This window comes from Aspergillus foveolatus (assembly GCF_047715535.1).
Source record: "Aspergillus foveolatus strain CBS 279.81 unplaced genomic scaffold BDW70scaffold_42, whole genome shotgun sequence".
NCBI lineage: Eukaryota > Fungi > Ascomycota > Eurotiomycetes > Eurotiales > Aspergillaceae > Aspergillus > Aspergillus foveolatus.
Genome location: NW_027396106.1, coordinates 20,796 through 42,883, shown reverse-complemented (window position 1 = coordinate 42,883; position 22,088 = coordinate 20,796). Strand labels below are relative to the sequence as shown.

Genomic DNA, 22,088 nt, shown 5'->3' with positions numbered 1-22,088 from the left:
TAATGTAATCGGTAAATGTTGCGAGCTTTTCTTCTTGCACAATTTTATGTATTTACCTTGATTATCATCGTGTATGGGGTTTAATATGAAGCTAGCCGACATATCGTGAATATCAATCAAAATTAACCTATCCACGCCAATCCTCGCAGAGAACGCCACATGGGTTCAAGGCTATTACTTCCTTTCAGGTGTTTTTAGTATGCAACCTAGTGTGCCTTAAAGAAGGGCCCAGGGCCGACATGGCAACCGTCCCAGATGTGATTTCCGCCTGACGGGACCCTGTCAAACGACCATATGCACGCTCTGGATCACGCTCAATACCACCATGGATATCGCGTTGGGCCGTCTCCTGCGAAATGCGACGCTGTCGATATACAGTCCAGCTAGACCAGGAGCCGAATATAACGAGGGTTAGTGGAACGACGACGACCCAGTAAATCCACAACGGGGTGTGGTCGAAGGTTGGAAGGGAGAAGAGGGTCTATGGTGCTCTTGGTAAGTTTTAAGACGTTGAAGGACGATGTACTTGCTTACGGCAATGTAAGTCGCTGGAAAGAAGATCGCCGTTAGAACGGTGAGTGATTTTAGCGCTGACCCATCGCGCTTCGACGCTTCGGAGATCTTCTTCGATTCCATGGCTACGGAGACACCGATCATGTTGTCGCGTTGAGTTAGAAGGCTGTAGATCTGCGCCATGTTAACACATCTTTTCGATGGCCCTTGTGAATAGGGGAACCCTGACAGCGGTGATCTGGTTATCCGCCCGCCTCTCGTTGTACTTCGTATCGACCAGTCGGAACTTGAGCGCCGTCTCGAGGTTCCCTATCCACTGTACGTAGTGGTCTCTCGGGCAACGTGTGAATTTGTGACCACAAATGTCTCATGGATAGACCGTCCAATACACACATCATTAAGGGTCTGCTTGATGAGGTCAAGATAGACTCCAATCGAGTCAATCCTCCGATAAACCAACGAGATATGCAGCTTGACCGTATGCCCCAGTCGGGACAACTCACTGTCATGCGCCGGTGCATCTGTCGCCGGGACCTCGAGCCACCCATGCTGGCCTGTTGCCTTCTCGACAGCACTTAATTCCTGACGAATCTTTTGCATGAACAGCATGTTTCTCGAGAGGCTGATCTCGATCAGGATCGTGGGAACAAGGAGTGCGTGGCCCAAGAGTTCTTTGTGCCGCTCACTGTCCTGCTGCAGGAGGCTTTGGTCGTAGGGGCTGACGCGGAGCCCCAGGGCCACTGCACAGCTTGTTGCAAAGTCGTGGTGTATGGCGATTATCGATGCGAAACTTCCAGATAGTCGGACTGATAGAATGAATACTACAACAACTCAGTGTCCATGCCGCATGAAGACATCATTGAAGCCACGCAACTTACCGACAGACTGCACCTCTCCGTTTTCATCGTACTCGGTCTGTCTACTCGCGGTCCCTGACGTCGAACGGTACTTCCAGGTATCTAGCGCTTGAGAGAAGCGGTAGCGCCGTGTGAGATGACTGAAACTCTCCTTACTCATTGCAAGCTCTAGAATCTCGTTCGAAGACAGAGCGCTCCCCTCTGAATCGAGTGTTGTAGGTGCAGTATCCGCGAAGCTGTGTGCCTAACGTCAGATATGCCGAATTCTTATTTGTGAGGGCGAAACACACATCCACCTCACTCTGCCGCATGGTTGACACTGACCATCATCGATACTTGCAAATATACCCTGGATGTATTGGTCAGTCCCATAACTCCTCTCAGAGTCAGAGAGTATGACATAACGGCGGTAGACGTACTTTTTCGTCCACCCAGTCGTCGACATCCTCATGCTTGAGTGAGGTAGTGATATAATCGCTGCAATTTCCGGTCTACCACCATAATGGGCCATTAAAGACCAGAAACATAAGAACAGAGCATTGAGGTGATGTTCGTACTGGGTACCGCTTCATCTCTGTAATGGTGCATACCCCTGGTCTGAAATGGATATCGCCTCCTGGGTCTATCCCAGCCATGGGCGTGTCCAGCTCCATACCGTCACTATGCTAGGGATTCAGAGCCGGAAGATGGGGTAGTCTTGAAGCGTATGAAAGTAAGAATGAGGCTGAGGTTTACAGAATCAAGGGCCAGGTGAATCAAGCGGGGAACCCGGACATAAAAGCATTCCCCTCATTTAATTTCAGCCGCACATGTGACATCTGGTTCCGTCAGTCAGCCCGCGTCTGTGATAAGGAGACTACTATTTGTTGAATGGAATGATTGGAAGACGGTTGTTGTGGCGCTGGTGCAGCCGTGCGCAACTTGAACAGGCGTTGATAGCCGAGGACATCACGGAGCGATAAACTAAGGTATGCAGGATACGTAGCAAGAAAACATACTCTTAATACTGCGCACTTGAGTCTAGATCATTTATGTTTCAAATAGGCGTGGTGGTCCTGATACTCTGCCTTCGCGCAGGTCTACTGTTGAAGGGTAGCACTCTTGAAAGTATCCTGAGCTATATGACAGCGCAAAGAGTGACCAAGGACGTCCAGCAACTTACACCAAAAGACCATTCCTAGCAGTAGCTACAATATCCCATGCATCGTGTCGTAAATCAGAGGGTGGCCACTAGTTTACTCCGCGAGCTAGCAAGCCGGCCTTCTTTTAGTCAAAAGTTGGTCTTTCAGTATGACAAGCATTACAGGCATATAGCCACTGGGATAGCTGGGACTGGTTATATTGGCTTTCATAAGGGCTACATTCTAGCATCACAGACTACGTAATAGGCTGCCGACATTTTATGACATGCGTCAATGAGATCACGGGCTAGTTTGGGACACTTGCACACCATGCAGGCGAGCAGTACTGACTTGGGATTAAAGTAGCCTTTTGTCTGAATGGATATAAGCCTTACGATGCGCTGCTCAAAGACGAGCCCTCACATCCCCAGCCGGGACAACTTCCAACCCCTGTAGATTGCCTTCATCCCTCCATTTCCCAATATACTCCAGAAACGAGATCGTTCCCTCTGACCACGTCACCCCCCTAGCCCCCCTCGCCTTCTCTTCCGGGTCCGTAAGGTTGGCACTATCCCCATGCCCATTGAAGTACCCGGGCGTACATCCGGCAAGAACAGAATAAAACGGAGCCCGGCGAAGGATCTCCGCCGTGTGCGCCTCTTCACCGTCACGGGTGACCTCAATGATGGCTCGCTGCTGTTGCCCAAGGCCCTGGCCACGGCCAACGCGCCGCTCTCCCTCCCCAATCATGTAGGCGATGTGCTGCGCGATGAAGCCGAGCATGAACACATTGTTCCCCGTGATGGTTGCCTGGCTTGTGCCGGAGAAAAACAGGTTGGGGAATCCATTTGTCGCGTAGCCATGTAATGTCGCTGCCCCCTTAGTCCGCCACTTTTCGTCTAGAGATTGACCGTGTCTCCCAGTAACATTCACTCCTGTTCGAGCGGCAGGACTCCCGCTCCCGGCTGTGGGTGCTTGGTAACCGGTCCCAAAGATTATAATGTCGAGTGGGTACTCCTTCTCGCCTACGACAAGACCCGTCTCCGTCACGCGCGACGGGCCCTTGCCGTCCGTGTCGACTAGATGCACGTTTAGGCGGTTGAATGTTTGCAGGTAAGTATCGCTGAATGTTGGCCGCTTGCACCAGGATGGATACCATGGTTTAAGCTTGGCGGCCGTATCGGGATCGTCAACGATCTCATCAACCCTGGCACGGACACTCTCCATATGAGGCAGGTCCAGGGCATGGTATGCATCAGCGTGATGCTCAAGGGCTTCTGGAGAGGAATCTGTGACACCGTGATTGGGTGTGCCAACAATGGCCGAGTACGCTGGCATATCTGTCCACGCGTCATTGACCAGATTCTGCAGGCCCCTTGCCGCAGAGTTGGTGATGAAGGTGTTGAGGTTTAGTGACCTCTTGAACTGCCACCCCTTCCCTGTAGCTACTTTGGTCTGAAACTCCTTGGGATCCGTCATGCGCTGGCCGCGCGGGCGGACAGGCGCCGGCGTACGCTGGATGACATATAGCTCCCCTGCGTACTTTGCGACTTCAGGGACAACGGCGATAGCCGTCGCAGCGGTACCGACAACTGCAACCCTCTTCCCTTTCAGTTTCATGAGACGTTGGTCAGCCTGCGAGCCACCGGAAACAGCGTAATTCCAGCGAGCTGTGTGGAACAGCTCGCCCTTGAAAGACGGCAGTCCCGGAATCCTTGGAATCTGCGGTCGGGTCAATACCCCGGCAGCCAGATAGACATACTCAGCCTCAAACGTCCTCTTGATCGGATCCTCAGTAGGCCCGCGGTGCTCTGTGGCGGTGATATTCCAGAGCTGCGCATTATCATCCCACTGCAACCCTTCAACATCTGCCCGGAACAGCGTCTTATCGACCAGATCCCACTTTTCTGCAATCCGTTCCGCGTGCTCGCGGACCTCAGCACCGGATGCATACTTCTGGCGCGGTACATATCCCGTCTCTTCAAGCAGCGGCAAGTAAACATAGCTCTCGACATCGCAATGCAGGCCAGGGAAGCGGTTCCAGTACCACGTCCCGCCAAATCCACCGGCTGCATCTGCGAGACGTATCTCATCAGATCTTGCTATCCCCTCTTCAATGAGACGGACCGCGAACTGCAGCCCTCCGTAGCCTGCACCGAGCACAAAGAACCGATACCGACCGTCATCCTTGATGGGAGAGGGTCTAGTATTCAAGACTTCGTGGTCCACCCAGGGATCGTCAGCCAGGGATCGTAGCCGCTCCTCGTCTGCAGATGTCAACGGGACGAACTGTGAAGATCCCTCCGGCTTGAGGCGCTTGCTTGCTTCCTCGGCATAGCGCTTACGGACTGCGGCGAGCTTTTGCGGGTCAACTGAAGGTATGGTCATATTTAAATGCGGTAGTAGATCGTATAATAAACTCTCTGTAATCATTTACTACTGGGAAACAGTTTATTGAATAAATACTCGACGTACGTTCCGTGTTGGAGGCGAAGAGGCGCGTTTGATGACGCGAGTTCATCGCGGCAAGGTGTGACATGGGTGGACAGAAATAAGCAAATCCACGCCATAGCTGAGCAATTCAAATCTGCATGATGTTATACACTAGGATTCATATCTAAGTCCTGCCGCTGTTGCTATACCACCTATAAGACTGCCGTCTCTTATCGTGCATTAAGCATTCTCCAAACATACCCGCGCAGCATGTCCCAACATCTCTTCTGCAAGCGTTCCATTACCTACAGACCCATCACCCCCTGACCTTTTCGCTTGCTCTCCAATCAAAAGCTATCTTTGCACAGAATTTATCAGGACGCAGTAGCTTGTCTGTTCACATGATTTATCGCAATCCTCAAGCATTGTTCACGACCCGTTTTTCGACCGCATTCACGTATCTAATCAGGTGTAGTGTCCTAAATAGATATTCTGGCACGAGGTTAAATGCAATCGTAGACCAAGAACCAAATCTACCTTGACATCGTATAACGGCCCGAATGTATAGAGAGCGAGCAACATATATTATATAGCTGCTTGAGCAAGCCAGCAGGTGCCACCGCTCTGAATCTTTCTGGAGCATCATTACCAGGATCGACGCCAGACTCTGGGCAATTCCAGAGGTCAAAGGTAGCGGAGCTTGTCTGTAGGTTGTTACAATGCCTTCACTGTCGAGCAATTGCCAGATCTAACATAGATGCCCTTTCGTCTACCATTCTGCTGAAGGTGAGGTCTTTCCAGTGGAATAGCAGGTCGTTTGTCGCTTATTCAGATTTTGTACTATTAGGTAGAATACTGTGCTTAACGTTATCGGTGCAGCTCACCACTAGCCAATGCCCGGATTTCAATGGGACTACCCCAGGGTGTCTATAACTAGTTCTAGTGCACGTTGAGCGACAGATTCGGCCGACCGAGCTATATGATTCAGCTCTGGTCAGGTACGAGTGCTTGAAACGTGAGTTCCAGATCATAGGCGCATTCGGCTACCGGAACCCGAACGGTAATTCGACTCAAGAGTATGGAGGCGTCAGGTCAGTTGATGACGCACATGCTTATGCCGGCATGAGATATTGGTGTGGTGATGTTCGCTGTTATTTAGTCCAAGCAGCGGACAGGTTGGACGGGAAATTGTTTCTTGGAATAACCAAAAAAGCATCTCCCGGCTCCAAGGCTACTTTGTCTGTAGCAGCTGGACCCCTTGGACCTGTATTTCGATGTTTGAGTGTCTGTAGATAAACCAATAGTGGCTGTCTGGTTCGGAATATCCACTTACCAAACTATGGACAGTGCTGCGAATAAATCAGGTTATGGTATTACCTGCTAGGGGATATCACACATAGGCTGTACTATGAGCCGGTTAGGTACCAGTTCTACTGCGACCACTAGCAATATACCAAGGAGAGCAAATATCCTGTTGAAATTGGTCGAGGGCCCTGATAACATGACGAATTCCGGGGTAGCCAAGTAAAGGGACTCGAAAATGTCAAGTTCCCTGCTCTCCACTACAGCATTTGCTCCTCTACGCATTAGCTCTCAGTATCTCTACAACAAATCTCTAGAGCCTTGAGCATATACCTGATAGCTGTATAATACGACTGCTTTAACTGCGTTGCACAAGTAGCTATTCACACTTAAGCCACAATCATGACTGTCCAAAGGCCAAATTTCTACAACTTGGTCCATCTCCTAATAAATGCCGGTTAGGTACACGGTGTGATGCCACCGCGTCGATTTCCTAAACTGGCTCCAGTCGTAATTCTTCCCAACTGGCATAGGTCAAGACTGACATAAGCGCTTAGTTGTAAAAGTAAGCAAGCCAGAAAGGTCCCTGCTGGATGCAACCCCTCCCACATCACGTGGTATGCTCAGGGCTCCCGCTGAACTGTAAGCTTGGTCATCAAGCAAATGGCAATTGACTCAAAGAAGATAGATGACTTATTCAGATTCATAGCCTCGCGGGCCCAGCCCGGTCTGGTGAGACGCCCTGCTTTCAGCATTACTGGCGGTTTGGCTCGCTATCCGCCATGACGGGCATCCTTGGCTTAGAGCTACTATCAGGCTCGGAAGAAGTGCGAGGAGAATATGAGTCTTTTTGTACTATATTCAATCTCTAGTTGCAAGCAACACAAGCATCTAGCGCCTAGGTCTATGTAGTTGGGAATTGACCAACCGGCTAGTGTACAAATAAGGCGGTTGACGAGCAGAATCAAACAGTCAGCCTCAATATACCCCCGGATACAGTTATCGAGTATTTTCACATGTCACACCGGCGCGCAATGCCCTGTCAACCCCAACATTCCCCAAAGACAGATACAAGCCCCAGACAGACCGCGAAAAACTGCCTTCTTCGGCACTCCCTCCGTCCAGCAAACCCACGCGTCGACGGGTGATACAGTAAGGGATATGGATAGCGATATGCCAGTAGTAAGTTCTATCTCTTCCTTTAAGAACAAACAAACAAATTAATAATACATGTACGTATATATATTTAGATATAGTTAGATATTTATACTTGTGTAGAAGATGCTGACAGGGCTGGGCGAAGAGGGTGTTCAGATATAAGGAACGGCATAATTACCAGTTGGTTTATGGCAGGACGAGAAACATGCTGACTGAAATGATCTAATAATATAATATGGATATAGCCACGTTGGGGGCCAAGGGCAGTTGTTGCTTATACGGGTTACCTTTTGCGCTTGCAGTCACGGTATCTTGGCGCAACGTATAATCTACTGAGTAATGCACAACCATGACCACAATTGCCAGGAAGGAGACATTCCCGTGATTGTGTTAGGGCGTTTGTATTGTATCACTAGTTACTTTCAGATGGTAGGTTATTTTACTCCGTATTTTGTCCTACAGTGGACCCCTCAATTCCTCAGCTCGTGCGGGTGGGGAAGCTCCAGTATATAAGCTCAGCCACGCCCGTTTTTTCCTTGCTCGGTCTTTATTGTCCTGTACCCATCACCCGCACTATGGCCTCGTCTCGAATCCTCTCGCGGCTGGCAATTGTAAACTACCCCTACCTTCCAAAGTCCTGTCCACTAACAAGAACGTCCAGGCTGCCGTGCTTCTGGCCGTCTCCCTGCCCTACCTGCAGAGCCGACAATATCCCCTCACTCTCTTTCTCAAGAATAAGCCCGAGAATTTAGAAGAAATCAACAAATTCAGCTCGTCAGCGCTAAGATTTGCAAACACCGGTGTTCGCAATTGCGAAGATGGTATTATCGTCGAGGAAGACGCGTTCGCGATCCTGAGCTGCGACCCCGGGCGGGATCTGTGGAATACGGTGATGGGGACATTTTATCCGCACAGAGAGAGGATCCCGAATGGGAAGCTGTGGCTCTATCGCTATGAGATGGACTTGAACCTGCAGTCGCATCAGGATGAAAAGAAAGGCGAGGCGAAAGTCCTGCAGCCGATCGTCTTCACCGATACGCCCGATGACTTTTCGTTCCATCCGCTGGGCGTTGAGTACCACCGCGACACCGCTACTTTGTTTGTGTGTAACCATCACATCGACGGCTCCCGTGTTGATGTCTTTGTTCTGGATGCAGAGGGAAAGGTGCCTGTTGCTCGACACGTTCGGTCCGTGATCCACCCGCTGCTGCCCGGGCCGAATTCGATCATCGCGCTGAACGGCCACGAGCTTTACGTCACGAATGACCACTATATGCTCCGGAAGGAACACCCATTTCTGTCGCTTTTTGAGACATACGCCGGTATCCCGGGGGGCACAGTGGCGTATGTGAAGCTCGGCGACGACAATGAGCCCGTCGAAGTGAGGACTGTTGCACGAGGCCCCTTTGTGAACGGGGTGACTCTGCTAAATGAGACGACACTTGCCGTTGCTATTTCGGCTGCTGCAGAGGTTCGGCTTTACCGGCGGCTGCCGGATAACGGATTGGAATTCCTTCAGGCGATCAAGATGCCCTTGCTGCCAGATAATCTCTCAACAGACAAAGACGGGGCGCTCCTGATCGCAGGGCACCCGCACCCGCCAAGCCTTGAAAAGGCGGTACGCAGGAGGAGAGAGTGTATTGATGCGCAGGGTCTCGTGCCGCAGGACTGCTGGAAGTCCACGGCGCCATCGTGGGTGGCCAGGTGGACGGAGGCGAAAGGGGTAGAAAATCTGTATGTGACCACCAGCGGGTTCGGGTCTAGTGCTACGGCCGCGAAGGATGCGGTCAGGAATGTAGGAATAGTCACCGGGCTGTATGAGAATGGCATCTTGGTGTGGAAGGAGTAGGGTTCTAAAAGATATCTGCGTACTGCGGCTGGGTACTAGGAGAGCAGGGGAAGCCACCTCAGGCAGTCAACGGCAGAATGACGGACACCATTTGTTGCTAGTAGGTGAATATCGTAGTTGTCATTCTATTCTTCAAGCTATATAGGGTCCAGAATATTTAGGGCTTTTACACTACCATAACTTCCTGCATCGCCCATGTTTCTTCGTCCAGCGCTTTCCCGAGCTAGCTCCCCTTCTCTTCGTGATAGCCATCAAGTTTTCTAAGATCCGGCAGCAACACTTTTCATTGCGGATCTTTTGCCTGGTCTGTGAGATGTGCTGTTCTGATTTTCAATCAAACAAAGGCGCTCTTCTTCCGCGCCGGCCACAAATATAGCTTACTAGCAACGTATACTCCTCAGCATAGTATTTCCCTGAAACAGAGGGTACTGTACAGGTTGTACAGTTCTGTGCGCCAAGAATGCTCTTTTCGTGGGTCAAGGTCTGTCATTCCAGAGGATGCGATAGACCCGTCTTACTAAGGAATTCTGCGTCATGATCCAGATACTAGGCAATCTCTGAGGCCGCTACTTGCACAATATCAGTTTCTGTCATACAGTCAGGCGCTGATCGTGGAATGCAGGCTATCTGTTTAAAAAGTACAGCAAGCCTTGCGCGCGTGGCCGGATACACAAAAAATATCCAAATCCGCCTTTTGTGAATAGAGCGTGAAGCTCTTCTCTCACATCATCTCTTTTGCACCTTGAGTACTGTCAAAGCAAGGAGGCGAATGACCAGTAATATCCTCACATAGCTCCTTATTCATTTACATAGCATGGCTTCTAGGAAGAACTCTCATACAGGTCATGGCTCTTACCAAGGAGAGCACTGTACCTTGTCTTTTGTGTTCCACGGTGTGACCCGTGGAGTGGCTCTGGAGCAAGCACTATACAAGGACTCTGTTTAATTACCAGTCGCTGCCTCTCTCAGTTAATGCTTAAACCTCTACGGTCGTTGGTTTGCCTGTCGTACTGGGAATCGGTACTTGAATGACGTCAACCTTACGCGCGCCGTAAACAACCCAACCACTTCATCTCAACAGAACAGTTCACCTCATCACCATCTCTAATTCACCCCCAAGGTCTTCATTCTAACTCATGAGCCTAACGATTCAACGCCGCCTGCTTTCCATAGTCCGCACAATGCCTTCTTACACCGGCTCCTGTACCTGCCGCAAAATCCAGTACGATCTGACTCTCTCGTCGCCCGACGACGCGCGGACGTCATTATGTCATTGTAAGAATTGCAAGGTATCAACTGCTCAGTCTCGTTTGCAGGGTGTTTGTGCTATGGAAGGCAGGTATTGACGAGTCGATTTAGAAAGCATTTGGCGGGAACTACGGCCTGACGGCGAAGATCCCCAAGGATGCGCTGAAGATCACGGCCGGCAAGACGAAAGAGTTTGCAGCTGATAATGGCTCGGGATCAATTGTGCATCGCGAGTTCTGTGATAACTGTGGGAGTTTTATCTGTGAATACGGGGTAAGCTTCTACGTTGACCATTTCATGAGGGGGTGCTGTGCTGACGAGACGTAGGACGCTGTCAAGGATAAATTTCGGTACATCGTCGTTGGATCGCTCGATGACCCCGAGATACTACCGCCCAAGGGCGAGTTCTTCTGCAAGGACAGAGCCAGCTGGATGCCTGAGATACCCAGTAAGTTAATTCTGGCTGGATCCGGAGAGTGCCGTGCTAACCCGCGTAGACGTATTCCATAAGAAGGAGATCAAGGAGTAGAAGGGCTCACTGTACTTTTATAACCCATGACAGAACTGCATATAAGTATATTTATATTCGACGAATGAACGAATATCACGTCAGATGGCAAGTGTGTTAATGACCTCGCTGCCCACGAGTTTTAGAGTCTTAGCAGAACTAAGGAGATAGCACCCCATATTTGTACTTCCAAGGGCGAAATTTATAGGCGTTGCGAGTATACTCTCAACCTGGGAGAACGGGACAGACCTGACCCTCTACCAGTCAATTTTGCAACACCACAAAACTACAAGATATAATTATCGGAATTTTGGCAGCTAACTATAACCGTTTGTAATAAAGGGAGAGGGCAGGTCAGATGCTAGGTGCTAGATATTCGAACTGAAGGTCTAATGTTCATATTTGCAGATACCTCCCAGTTGCAATCAAGGGACTAAGCTTGGTAGAGGTGGCAGAGCCTTTCACAATATAAAAATGGTGTTGGGTTTACGAAGGTGCCAATTCAATGTCCTATAGGCATGCACTGAAATTAAAGTATATAGCAAGAAGCGTGTGGCCTTCAAAGGAAACATATTGCACAGGTTCCGGAGACATATAGTCGAAAGCTGCGTTATGAACATGCGATGAATCTTTCAAGTGGTGAAGACTCCCGTGCGACACCTGGTCGAATGATACCAAATTGTCCATTGATTATTGCGCTTTCTAATTCATTGAACAGCCGGATTTATATTTCTACACCTTGCTGATTAAACGTCCTCCTCTCCTCTCAAAATTGCGTACCAGGCTACAGCTGGGATGTCCTCCATTCTTCCACAACTGCCTTTGCGCATGCTGCAGCCGTAGTTGCGGCGTAGGGCTGCCACATTTTGTTCTTGTGGCTATCTGCATAATCACAGGCACCTTTGATGATAATAGTGGGCAAGTTGTCCCAGGTGCCTGCTCCTTCCATCTCGAAGGCGATGATTTTGTTTTCTCTCGCAACCTGATCACGGTGGATTCCACTCTTCAACACGAACTCGGAGCACGAAAATCGCCCAAACCAGATGCAAGGCTGCAAAGGATCACCTGTACCTGCGGCACCATTTGACGAGGATGCGGCGAGTCTAAGTCTTTTGCCGTCTTCAAGACGTTTTCGGCGTACCAAGCATCCATCATCGCAACCCAAACTCCCACAGGAACTGACCAGGGCGTTGTCGCAAACTCTGTGAAGTGGCTCCGTGCATCGTGCGCAGATGGAACACTTTCGAGGATCCTGGTGTTTATGTCGGTACTGTGAGGGGAACAGCTTGTCCTGGTTCGCCCCTGGATATGCACCGCGGCCGCCCAGACCCATCACAATAGCACCGGCGTACCGCGTGGTTTTGTTTTTGAGCCTTCCATGTGCCTTCACGCCCTGGAGCTTTTGCAAGAAAGCGCGAATCCTCGTTGGTGCACGACCGAGCACGTCCTCAATCTCTGTCCAGACGGTCAACCGACCTGGGTATCGTTGCTCGGAGTTAACCATCACGACGGCAGTGCTGATCAGGACATCGCCCAAGAGAACTTCACGTCCATCTTCGTCCTTCAAATAGGGATTCACACCGCACACTCCGACCACCAGGGCGAGCTTGATGCCAGGGAACGTGGCCGTCATACTTGCGGCAGCCGGTGCAGAGTCCATGCTACCCATGCTGGGGAGGTACACCAGCACGACATGGTGGCAACCAAGCCGTCCGACAGTGTAGGTATTGACATCGCTGGGTGCTCGGCTGTAGACGAAGCCGTCGCATTCATACTCTTCGTCCAAAGCCGCTTCGATGGCGTCGCGCTCGACCTTTAAGACGGTGAATATCGCAATTTCGAACTTGTCCCGCCTTGGACGTGAGGCCGATGTCATGTCTGGGCAGTCAATGTCACTGAGAGAAGAATACTATTATAAAAATTGATTCCCGGCTTTGTCGCTAGCAATTGTCGTTACTGGTTTTCTGCATACTCTGCGATGGTCCCGCTGAGGTAAATGGTCCTGTTTTTCAAATCAAAGTAGAGGATGAGCAAGCTCAGCTGGCTCAATTAGATCAAGAAAAGGATCCTAGGCGCTTTATATTAGAGAACTGTAAAGATACGATGGTTCTCTATTACCATATCATTGGTTGCGATTATGAGTTTCAGCCATGGCGGTTAGACACCTAGGCGGCTAGAAGAGGCTCCACAAGCCATTCATCGCCGTAGATAATTGGCTTCGCTTGCAATGATTCGAGCATACGTTCTATTTTCAAGCAGTGCGGTTATACCTTCGGTCAATGTGCGCTATTGCTGGCAATTTGTTCCGCCAGATCGCGCAGTAGCCCAGCGCGGCTGTGGCGCCGAGATCGATTCGTTCCACATTCAGATGCTCCGGAGCCGCGCGAACAGCTTCCGGCCCGGACCCCTCGCCAATGTGAGTAGTCATCCTGGCCTTTGCCGGGACAACATGCTTGAATATGTCAGAGAACATTTGGGGCGGATACCCCTTCTCGCTCAAGACCAGCCCTATGCCGCGGATTGTTGGTTGGTAAGGTCGTCCCGTTTCAGGATGGTGTTCATCAGTGCGTGCGAGTCCGAAATAGGAAGATGCAAGAAATGTACTCGACCGTCAGATTGAGCTCGTTGATCGACCGCCGTTTGGCAGCAATGAGGCCGTCCACGACGACGGCGTACTCCACGCCACGAACCATGTGCATCTGCGGATCAAACAGTACCTCAATATGGCGAATCTGCATAGCAACTGCCTTGGAGAAGTACGCCCAGGCCAATTCCTCGAAGTCAGCGGATGTAACGAGGACACTCGCCCCGCGAACCCGAACAGCATCGATGGCTCGAGCGTGTCCTCTATATGCAAGTGGTTCTCGACCTTGGGTGTGGCGACGAGGAAATCGGCTTAGAGTATGTTTCAGCACTCATCAGGCTCGTTGGATGAGCGAGGTCAAACGGGAGCAGATGCGAGTTTAGGTCCTGGTGTATACCTTCGTAATACGGCCTGGCCTGGACTGGGCCCGATCTGGATTGATCTTCCACCATTTCAAATCTCCACACTTTAACGGGGAAGTGGGACAAAACCTTGAGCCATGGTTGGACTGGTCTATATTTTCCAGATCAAGTCTAGAATGTCCTGGCTTTGTGATTATTTGAACCTTAACAGAGTATACCCTCTCAGCATCTTCAGTCTCCACTCAATGGCATGCGAATCCTTGGATCAGGTCTTATCATTTTTCTTTCTAAATTGATGTCATGCAACACCAGCACACAGCCAGCGAGAATGGATGGCCCCAAGAAGGAAATGAAGAGAGGATGAGTGGGTATCCAGGTAACAGGGAGTATGGGACACGGTTCCAGCATCACAGGGCATTTCGTCTATCCTGGAGGAGCATGGGAAAAAGCGCAACAAACAAGGATCATAAATATGGTGAAATATGATCTCTCGATTAAAGGGGCTGTTCTTGAGAACGACACACTTGGCGCCGGACAAGACGGAACAAACAAAGCAGCTGTTCTTGTCATATAGACTGGCCCGGGCAGAACGCAAAGAATGCCCGGTTGGGAGAGATGGCAGTGGTAGCGGCTCCGAGACAGTGGTAATGATAGTCCGGAGGCTGCAGCTGGTAAGTGAGATTCTTTACATTCTATCCCACCACTGTGATCCGTTTTATTTCCAGAATCCCGTTTATGGATCTTTCTTCCCAATTAAATCCAATTATTTCAATACTGGAGCGTGCAGAGAACTGAACAAAAATGACATCATACTCGTTATGAGGCCCTTATGAGGTCTCTGGTTTCCTTCCGTAAACGAAAATCCTATAGTAGGTTAGTAGACAGGAAATGTAATGTTGGTAGATGGCTCCGTACACTCTCTGATACGCATGAATAGAGCTATCCTTCCATTCCCTCCGACAATTTGCGATCAATATCTCGACTTCCTCAGCGGTCCAGCCCAGCACTCGAGTGAAGAGGCCGATTGTAAAGGCATGCAGGCCGTTTAGGTGGTTGGTCAACGTATACTACGACTGTCAACAATTCACTCTCGGCACAAGTGTAGAGGACCTACAAGACCGAGCCGCTTCATATTCTTCTCCTTGGGCCAGACGTTGGTCGGCCTCTTCATGATCTTTAACCTCACATCAACAAATCCAGCCTCTTCCATTTGGGTTTTGTATTCGGCTGGCGCGGGAATGGGATGACCGATTCTCCTACAACCCTCAAAGAACAGGTTGGACCACCGCAGTGCACTGCTGTCTGCGGGAATGGAATCGTCATCGCATTCGAAGCCCGGGTCAATTTCGTGCATCTCGAAATACCCGCCGGGCTTCAGGACACTACCACAGGATGGAAGACTTAGCCACGGGTTGAGATTCTATAGCCTGGGATAGAATGTCTCTCAGATCCGTACCTCAACGCTTGACGGAACAGCCTTGGATAGTCGGAGACGCTGGCCAGCAGCAGCCGAGAGTGGATTAAGTCGAACGAATTGCGCCGAAAAGTCCAATCGTTCTCAAAATCGTCAACCTGAAACTCAAGATTTGGAGGGACACTGACAAAGTTTCAGCAGGTATCCTACCACTTACCACCCATTCGAGCGACCTACAATGACGGCTGCACCGGGGAGAGATCAGTTCCGATAACCGACGCCAAGGGGTACTTGTCTGCGACATCGATTGCCCATATTCCAGTCCCAGTGCCTAGATCGAGGATCTGCTGTGGATCATTTACTGGGGCGACGTACAGTTCACCGTCGAGAAGCAGCAGGAAGATATGGTGCTCAAGATCCATGCGTGCAAGTTCGTCCTATCCACTCAGCAATTGTCTCAAAAATGATTTTAGGGGTCCCAGTGCATACCTCATCGTTGGGGAATGCATAGCCTTGCTCGTTGTCAGAGATGTTGAAATTAAAATAAAAAAAAATAGGTAAAAAAGCTTGCTTACGTCCCGATTGAAACGAGTGATAACGGCTATGATCAATTCACCCGTCAATCACGCTCGTGCTCGTAGTAGGATAGTGAAGAGGATAATACCGTCCATTCTCATACTCAAACTGTACCACCAAGCTATTCAGCGACGAAGTCTCGCTCGCACTACAGCGCCGTCAGTCAGGGGTCCCAAGGTGGAGGGGGCGAGGGTGGAGGCTGGGCTAACATTTGCGATCCGAGCGTCGAATTAGCGTCGTCCTGCTGGCGTCAGCTTTGCAAGCCCTGTCTCTAGTTCTAGCGGTGTTTCTCCATACCTCAACCTCAATGACCTGCTCTGGGTGCTCGACCCCGTGGTCGGCCATGGTAGCAGGGTCTGCGGTTTGCGGGGAGGAGGGAGCAGGGGAGGAGGGGAGATGTCATACGGTACGGGACGGGTGGGACATCGCTCGGTGGACTGCTGACACTTGACGGCCGATCTTGCGGTCAGAGCGGGGCCTGGTAAGCTGACAGAGTCAGGCCAGAGTCAGGCCAATGTCATGTGAGCTCGAGCTTGTCGATTTTTGCGTTTTGTCGGTCGCCAATAGTCATACGTAAGCCTCTTCGCGCAGGTACGCGCCCACGGCGAATAGCAGATGGCTATATCCACAGGCAAACCTTTGGAGCCCGACCTCCCGCTGCTCTCTGCTTCTCAGATAGAGAGTCTGATTGCAGATGGCCAGTCGATAATCATAATTGACCAAAAGGTCCTTCGTCTGGATGCATGGCTTCCTTACCACCCGGGAGGCTACAAGCCTATCCAGCATTTCATCGGCAAAGACGCCACAGATGAGTTTCGAGTGTACGATCACCTTGCTTTTTGCAGATCAGACATTGGCACAGCGCACTAACGGGATTAGGATGCATTCAGCCGAAACTCACCAGCAGACCGGTCGGTACCAGATTGGAAGGATTGAAGGTCGCTGGCGGAACCTGGTACCTCCTATTCAACGAGAGCAGCAGCACGTCCCTGACGGATTAGACAAGAGGCGAAATGATACTGGCATAGAAGGCCGTTGCGGTCTATCTAGGGAGCGCAGCAGCGCCGAGGAACTAGCCTTCCTGAACGCTCAAACTAGAGAGGAGATCAGCTTAACAGTCGACCGCTATCCCTCGTTGGATGAACCGGTCCAGTCCAAGATCGTCAATAAATACCGTGCCCTACACGAGCAGATCCTGTCGGAAGGGCTCTACGAGTGTAATTATACGGCGTATCTCTGGGAATTTGGCCGCTGCAGTCTTCTCTTTGCCCTTATGCTATTCTTTTTGCATATTGGATGGTACTACACCAGCGCCATCTTCCTCGGCTGGTTCTGGTCCCAGATGGTCTTTGCCGCTCACGATGCAGCTCACATGGCCATCACGCACGACTTCTTCATCGACAACCTTATTGGGATGATCATTGCGGCACCGATAGGTGGATTGTCGCTGGGGTGGTGGAAGCGCACGCATAACGTCCATCATCTAGTCACCAACTCCCCTGAACACGATCCAGACAACCAACATCTGCCGTTTCTTGCCGTCAACCATCGGTTCCTGGGCAGCCTATACTCGACATACCACGAGCGCCTCATGCCGTACACGGAAACGGCGAAGCGACTTGTTCCTTACCAGGCGTACCTCTACTACATCGTTCTCATGTTCGGGCGGTTCAATCTGTACGTGCAATCGTGGCTTTTCCTCTTCTACGGCCAGGGACCTCGCAAGGGTCAGGCCTGGTGGCACCGGTACTTCGAGATCGCCGGTAATATCATTTTTTGGGCATGGTTCGGGTACGGGATCGTCTACCGCTCGCTGCCCACGGCGGCAACCCGCATCCTCTATATCTTGATCAGCCACGCCGTAACGATGCCTCTGCACGTGCAATTCACCCTGTCACACTTTGCCATGTCTACCGCAGACCTTGGCCCTCACGAGTCTTTCCCGCAGCGCATGCTCCGCACCACAATGGACGTGGACTGTCCCGAATGGCTGGACTGGGTTCACGGGGGCCTGCAGTTCCAAGTTATCCATCATCTGTTCCCGCGCGTTCCAAGGCATAATCTGCGCCGGGTGCAGAAGCTAGTCTTGCAGTTCTGCTCAGAGGTCGGCATTCCGTATGCTCTCTATGGCTTTGTTAGCGGGAATGAGAAGGTTGTTGGGAGTCTGGCTGAAGTAGCGAGACAGGCACGGATTCTGGAGGAGTGCAGGAGGGTTACGGCGTCTAGGGTTACGGGGTCGCATATGCATTGAGAGCTTGGGTAGTGCGATTTGACATGAACTTCGCACGGAATTGCCGACCTTCAAATATTTCTAGCCAAAATTATGTCTGGAGCATGAATGTTGCAACATTGCAGCAGTGAAGGCCAGCACCCGTAGTGTACTTGGGCGCTAAGCACACCCGGGGTGGCCGGTTGAGGAGCTCATAGCCGTCGCAGACATACTGAGCAGTGCTGGGTTAAAATAAGTAAAAGAAAACTAATGAGGACTGGACGAGCTTGCCGTTGGTAACCTCTTTTTACTGATTCAACCACCAACGTCCATCCATCTCTCTACCCGTCATGAAAAATGATAAGCATAAAACCTAGCCAGGTATTCTCGCCAGTACCTTTGTCTACTTGGCTCAGCAACCTTTGCAAACTGACTATCCGCGCAATTGTTTGTAACATACCACGCGTTGTCCACCCGTCAGACTTGGGAGAATTTATATACAGCTAACAAAACCGGGTAAACCAACGCGATAAACTGAGGAAAGGGCTTTTCTGTCGCGCAGATGCCTTACCTCAAGACCTTATCCACTGCCAAGTCCCAGCGCTACTAACCGAAGTATCGCTGGCAATCGACGGAATTAACGGGCGTGTAAAAATTTATGCTGTCATGGCCATCCGGGTCTTTTTGCATGTGCGGAATGTACTAGAGCTTACGGGGCGGATGGTAATAGCAATGATGTACCGAAAAAGTAAAGAAAAGAAGAAGCACAACTTTGCGAGCAACTGTTCCACTGGACGTGTTCTCGGAACTGTCAAAGGTCCGGGATTCGCGGCTACACGATTCACATTCCACCCAAATCCTGCAAGCTGACAAGTTCAAAGTATGTCGACCGCTTCTGCATCAGCTCAGAATGAGTTCCACACTCAATGATACGGCCTTGGTTGGAAAAATAGATCATATCTGCCTTTTGCACCGTACTGAGACGGTGCGCTACGGCGATTGTCGTTCGGCTTTGGGCTACGGTATCCAGAGCAGCTTGCACGAGCTTTTCAGATTCTGAATCGAGAGCAGAAGTGGCCTCGTCCAGCAAAAGAATTCTGGGATTGCGGAGCAGTGCCCTAGCTATAGCAAGGCGTTGCTTCTGCCCGCCTGGCATCATGCTGCCCTTACTTCCAACAATGGTATCGAAACCGTTTGGCAGGCTGATAATGTTTTGCGTGCTTGCAGCATAGCACCAGTTCGTCGTCCGAAACGTCATCTCCGTCTTGTGCCCAGCATAATATTCTCCCGGATGGTATCTTGGTAGAGCGTTGGCTCTTGGCTGACAAGTGCGAGATGGGAGCGGTACTTGTTGATGTTGAATGACAAGATATTCTTGTCATCGACATAGACACTGCCGACGACTAGATCGTAGAATCTCTCCAGAAGGGCAATCGCAGTGGACTTGCCACATCCACTAGCTCCGACGAACGCAACATACTGGCCGGCCTTGACGTGCAGATTGAGACCTCGCAGAAAGGGCTGGTTTGGTCGCGTTGGGTACCTGAAATGCACGTTTCTGAACTCGACATGGCCTTCTATATCTGGACCATCTCACCACCATGACTCCAGCTATCAATATCTGGCGTCCGGTCGAAGAGAGCCGTAAGACTAGCAGCAGCGTGGCTAGCTTTCGCAATATCCGGTGCATAGCTGAATATGGTCCCTGCAGACCGCGCCCCGAAGATAACAGCGCTGAAACAGAGGAAAAATTGAAACCTGAGCAGGAGAGTTAGAATTGATATGGCGTCTCTTGGCGTCTCTCCTGGGGAGTCATCTACCCACATGGAATATTCGCGTCCGCCGAACAAGGTCCCTCCATACCAGAAGCCGAGAGCCATGCAGAGAAACTGGAGTGATTGTGATGCCGCGTAAAGAACGGATGACTTGAGAACAGACCAAACCAACCTGGAGCCTTGCGAGAGGAGCTGCTCGTGGTAGTGGTTGGAAATGTCTGCCTCGCGGGTCAAGGAAGCTACGGTTCGGATGGCTGAGGTGGCCTCGCAGGCATAGCTTGTAGACTTCTCGAGGCTTTCTTCTTCTCCTTCTCGAGTTGGACCAGCATGGCCAAACGGAAGTATCCACAGGCTAGAAGAAGGGGTATGGTGGACATACACACCAGACTAAGCTTCCACCCTACGGCCAGACTAATGGCGCAGGCGGCAACTAAGGTTGTTACCAGCAAGAGAATCGTCATAAGGGTAATCCCAGAGAGCCCGGCAGGTGGGAGGTCTCAGTGGACAGGAAAGAAGTGAGAGCACCTGACGGACGTTTGTCGAAAAAAGGAATGTCTTGCCGAAGGATATACCGAAATGCTTGATCGCGAACCCGATGGGTAAGTCGCTCTGCACAGTAGGAGAACGCAACACCCTGAAAGACGAGAGCGAGAAGCCGTACAAATGCAAGCATCAAGTACATCAGCGACCAGAAATTGGCTTGTTGCCGTATCTGAGAGTTCTCTGAAAGAGGAAGCGAGACGGCTGTGATGCACTTAGCGAAGAAGACAGCTTGGGTTGGATTACCTCCACCACAAATGGCCGAGAGTGAAAGTCCAAAGACCATATATTTTCATTCGATTTTGTTCAGGCCACCAACAAAACGTATCAGCGAGAACAATGTATAGTTGTCGGCAACGTCCTCTTGTCCCTCCTCCGCAGGTGCCGTGCTTGTTGCGATTCTGTCTGATTGTGTTCTGTCCACCTGAGGATCATCAGGGTCCTCTGCTTTAACCTCTTTCTCTTCTGAGACGTAGCGATTCTCCTTGAATACGGACCGCCGTAAGTCGTATTCGGTTTCAGGCAGGATTGGATCTTCATCTTGGATTGTAGACTCTTGTTCCTTTGCGATCCGCTGAGCCTCGGTGAGGTTGTAGTAAGCCCCCTTCCTCTGGAGAAGGTCATTGTGGGTACCCTGATCTGCAATGCGTCCGTGGGACATAACCACAATATTGTCGGCATTCGTAATAGTAGAAAGTCGGTGAGCAATGATCACGGGGTCCTTCCCTAGGCAGCTTTGTCGAGAGCGGCTTGCACAACCCCTTTGCTCTTCATGTCGAGTGCGGATGTTGCCTCATCAAGTATCAGGATCTTAGGATTGCTAACTATGGCCTTAGCAATGGCAATGCGTTGTTTCTGGCCCCCTGAGAGAAGGAATCCTCGTTCGCCAATGTTGGTTTCGTAGCCGTCAGGAAGGCATGTGATGAAGTCGTGGGCCTGAAAGCAACAAAAGTTAGAACATCGTATCGTATATGGTAGCAAAGAGGGTGTATCTGAAGCAGGGCATTATGGCATTACGTTATTTACGTTTGCCATCCGAGCAGCACTTTCAACCAGCTCACGAAACTGCCTTTTCGAACTCATGCTCGTGCGTTGTTCTGATCAATATATATATATATATATATATAAAATATATATGTCTATATTCCGTAAGCGAGTTTTTGTTCTCGCAATTGGCACTGGCATTTGACATGGTAGCGTGCCAGCGATTGTCTATGGTCCACAATAAGCTCTAGGGGCGACAGAACAGCCGGCGTTACGTTGACTTATGTCTCTTTTCGGCTCAGTACGTCTGTAGTCAATTTGCCCTTAAGCTGGGCGAAAGCACCGAGTGCGTTGGTGCAGACGGGCGTGAAATCGGTGGGGTTGAAGTAGAGGGTAGTCCAGCAGCCAATCATCCATTGGTGGAAGTCGATCTGGTCTTGTGTGGTAAGAGCCTCAAAAAAGCAGGCTGCATGGCATTTGCAGGTGCAATCGATGCAGAACGTAATAGCTAGACCGGTTGAGCCGAGACGGAGACGAGACTTGAGCTTGTACCAAGATGAAGTTCGTCTCCGGCATGACGACTCTGCTGCCAAAAAGAAGGCTGACAGAGGCGAGGTCGTAGCGGTCGACTGTACATCAATGATGTGGAGGAGGT

At 50.7% G+C, this 22,088-nt stretch overlaps 10 protein-coding genes across 10 annotated transcripts; 3 read left to right on the top strand and 7 right to left on the bottom strand.

Annotated features, from left to right (window-relative positions):
• Nucleotides 1–184: 184 nt before the first annotated feature.
• On the bottom strand, nt 185–1,815 carry BDW70DRAFT_151856 (uncharacterized protein; the record flags this gene model as incomplete). The annotated part of the gene is made up of 7 exons (XM_073739354.1): nt 185–481; nt 535–687; nt 743–845; nt 893–1,334; nt 1,392–1,606; nt 1,672–1,749; nt 1,790–1,815. The coding sequence occupies 7 exons, from the start codon at nt 1,813–1,815 to the stop codon at nt 185–187; spliced, it is 1,314 nt and encodes a 437-aa protein (XP_073593930.1).
• Nucleotides 1,816–2,896: 1,081 nt separating this feature from the next.
• Nucleotides 2,897–5,030, bottom strand: BDW70DRAFT_169657 (flavin-containing monooxygenase; the record flags this gene model as incomplete). Its single annotated transcript, XM_073742739.1, has 2 exons — nt 2,897–4,863; nt 4,967–5,030. The coding sequence occupies 2 exons, from the start codon at nt 5,028–5,030 to the stop codon at nt 2,897–2,899; spliced, it is 2,031 nt and encodes a 676-aa protein (XP_073593929.1).
• Nucleotides 5,031–7,733: 2,703 nt separating this feature from the next.
• On the top strand, nt 7,734–9,375 carry BDW70DRAFT_169655 (serum paraoxonase/arylesterase family protein; the record flags this gene model as incomplete). Its single annotated transcript, XM_073742738.1, has 2 exons — nt 7,734–7,765; nt 7,904–9,375. 2 exons carry the CDS (start codon nt 7,734–7,736, stop codon nt 9,231–9,233), a joined length of 1,362 nt encoding a protein of 453 aa, XP_073593928.1. The 3' UTR covers nt 9,234–9,375.
• A 980-nt stretch (nt 9,376–10,355) lies between these two features.
• BDW70DRAFT_140329 (GFA family protein) lies at nt 10,356–11,176 on the top strand. Its single transcript, XM_073737583.1, has 4 exons — nt 10,356–10,522; nt 10,593–10,754; nt 10,809–10,929; nt 10,979–11,176. The coding sequence occupies exons 1-4, from the start codon at nt 10,370–10,372 to the stop codon at nt 11,008–11,010; spliced, it is 468 nt and encodes a 155-aa protein (XP_073593927.1). The 5' UTR covers nt 10,356–10,369; the 3' UTR covers nt 11,011–11,176.
• Nucleotides 11,177–11,630: 454 nt separating this feature from the next.
• BDW70DRAFT_140328 (nucleoside phosphorylase domain-containing protein) lies at nt 11,631–12,840 on the bottom strand. The gene has a single exon (XM_073737582.1). It carries the CDS (start codon nt 12,656–12,658, stop codon nt 11,774–11,776), a length of 885 nt encoding a protein of 294 aa, XP_073593926.1. The 5' UTR covers nt 12,659–12,840; the 3' UTR covers nt 11,631–11,773.
• Nucleotides 12,841–14,762: 1,922 nt separating this feature from the next.
• Nucleotides 14,763–16,270, bottom strand: BDW70DRAFT_161898 (class I SAM-dependent methyltransferase; the record flags this gene model as incomplete). The annotated part of the gene is made up of 10 exons (XM_073741048.1): nt 14,763–14,799; nt 14,851–15,002; nt 15,050–15,317; nt 15,392–15,532; nt 15,587–15,786; nt 15,839–15,861; nt 15,925–15,950; nt 16,014–16,073; nt 16,135–16,166; nt 16,223–16,270. The coding sequence occupies 10 exons, from the start codon at nt 16,268–16,270 to the stop codon at nt 14,763–14,765; spliced, it is 987 nt and encodes a 328-aa protein (XP_073593925.1).
• Nucleotides 16,271–16,488: 218 nt separating this feature from the next.
• On the top strand, nt 16,489–18,576 carry BDW70DRAFT_86348 (fatty acid desaturase). The gene is made up of 2 exons (XM_073745049.1): nt 16,489–16,746; nt 16,805–18,576. The coding sequence occupies exons 1-2, from the start codon at nt 16,541–16,543 to the stop codon at nt 18,174–18,176; spliced, it is 1,578 nt and encodes a 525-aa protein (XP_073593924.1). The 5' UTR covers nt 16,489–16,540; the 3' UTR covers nt 18,177–18,576.
• A 399-nt stretch (nt 18,577–18,975) lies between these two features.
• BDW70DRAFT_161896 (P-loop containing nucleoside triphosphate hydrolase protein) lies at nt 18,976–20,014 on the bottom strand (the record flags this gene model as incomplete). The annotated part of the gene is made up of 4 exons (XM_073741047.1): nt 18,976–19,398; nt 19,461–19,655; nt 19,724–19,892; nt 19,959–20,014. The coding sequence occupies 4 exons, from the start codon at nt 20,012–20,014 to the stop codon at nt 18,976–18,978; spliced, it is 843 nt and encodes a 280-aa protein (XP_073593923.1).
• Nucleotides 20,015–20,741: 727 nt separating this feature from the next.
• BDW70DRAFT_161895 (uncharacterized protein) lies at nt 20,742–21,110 on the bottom strand (the record flags this gene model as incomplete). Its single annotated transcript, XM_073741046.1, has 1 exon — nt 20,742–21,110. The coding sequence occupies one exon, from the start codon at nt 21,108–21,110 to the stop codon at nt 20,742–20,744; it is 369 nt and encodes a 122-aa protein (XP_073593922.1).
• Nucleotides 21,111–21,175: 65 nt separating this feature from the next.
• On the bottom strand, nt 21,176–21,532 carry BDW70DRAFT_161894 (P-loop containing nucleoside triphosphate hydrolase protein; the record flags this gene model as incomplete). The annotated part of the gene is made up of 2 exons (XM_073741045.1): nt 21,176–21,385; nt 21,476–21,532. The coding sequence occupies 2 exons, from the start codon at nt 21,530–21,532 to the stop codon at nt 21,176–21,178; spliced, it is 267 nt and encodes an 88-aa protein (XP_073593921.1).
• Between the last annotated feature and the right edge of the window lie 556 nt (nt 21,533–22,088).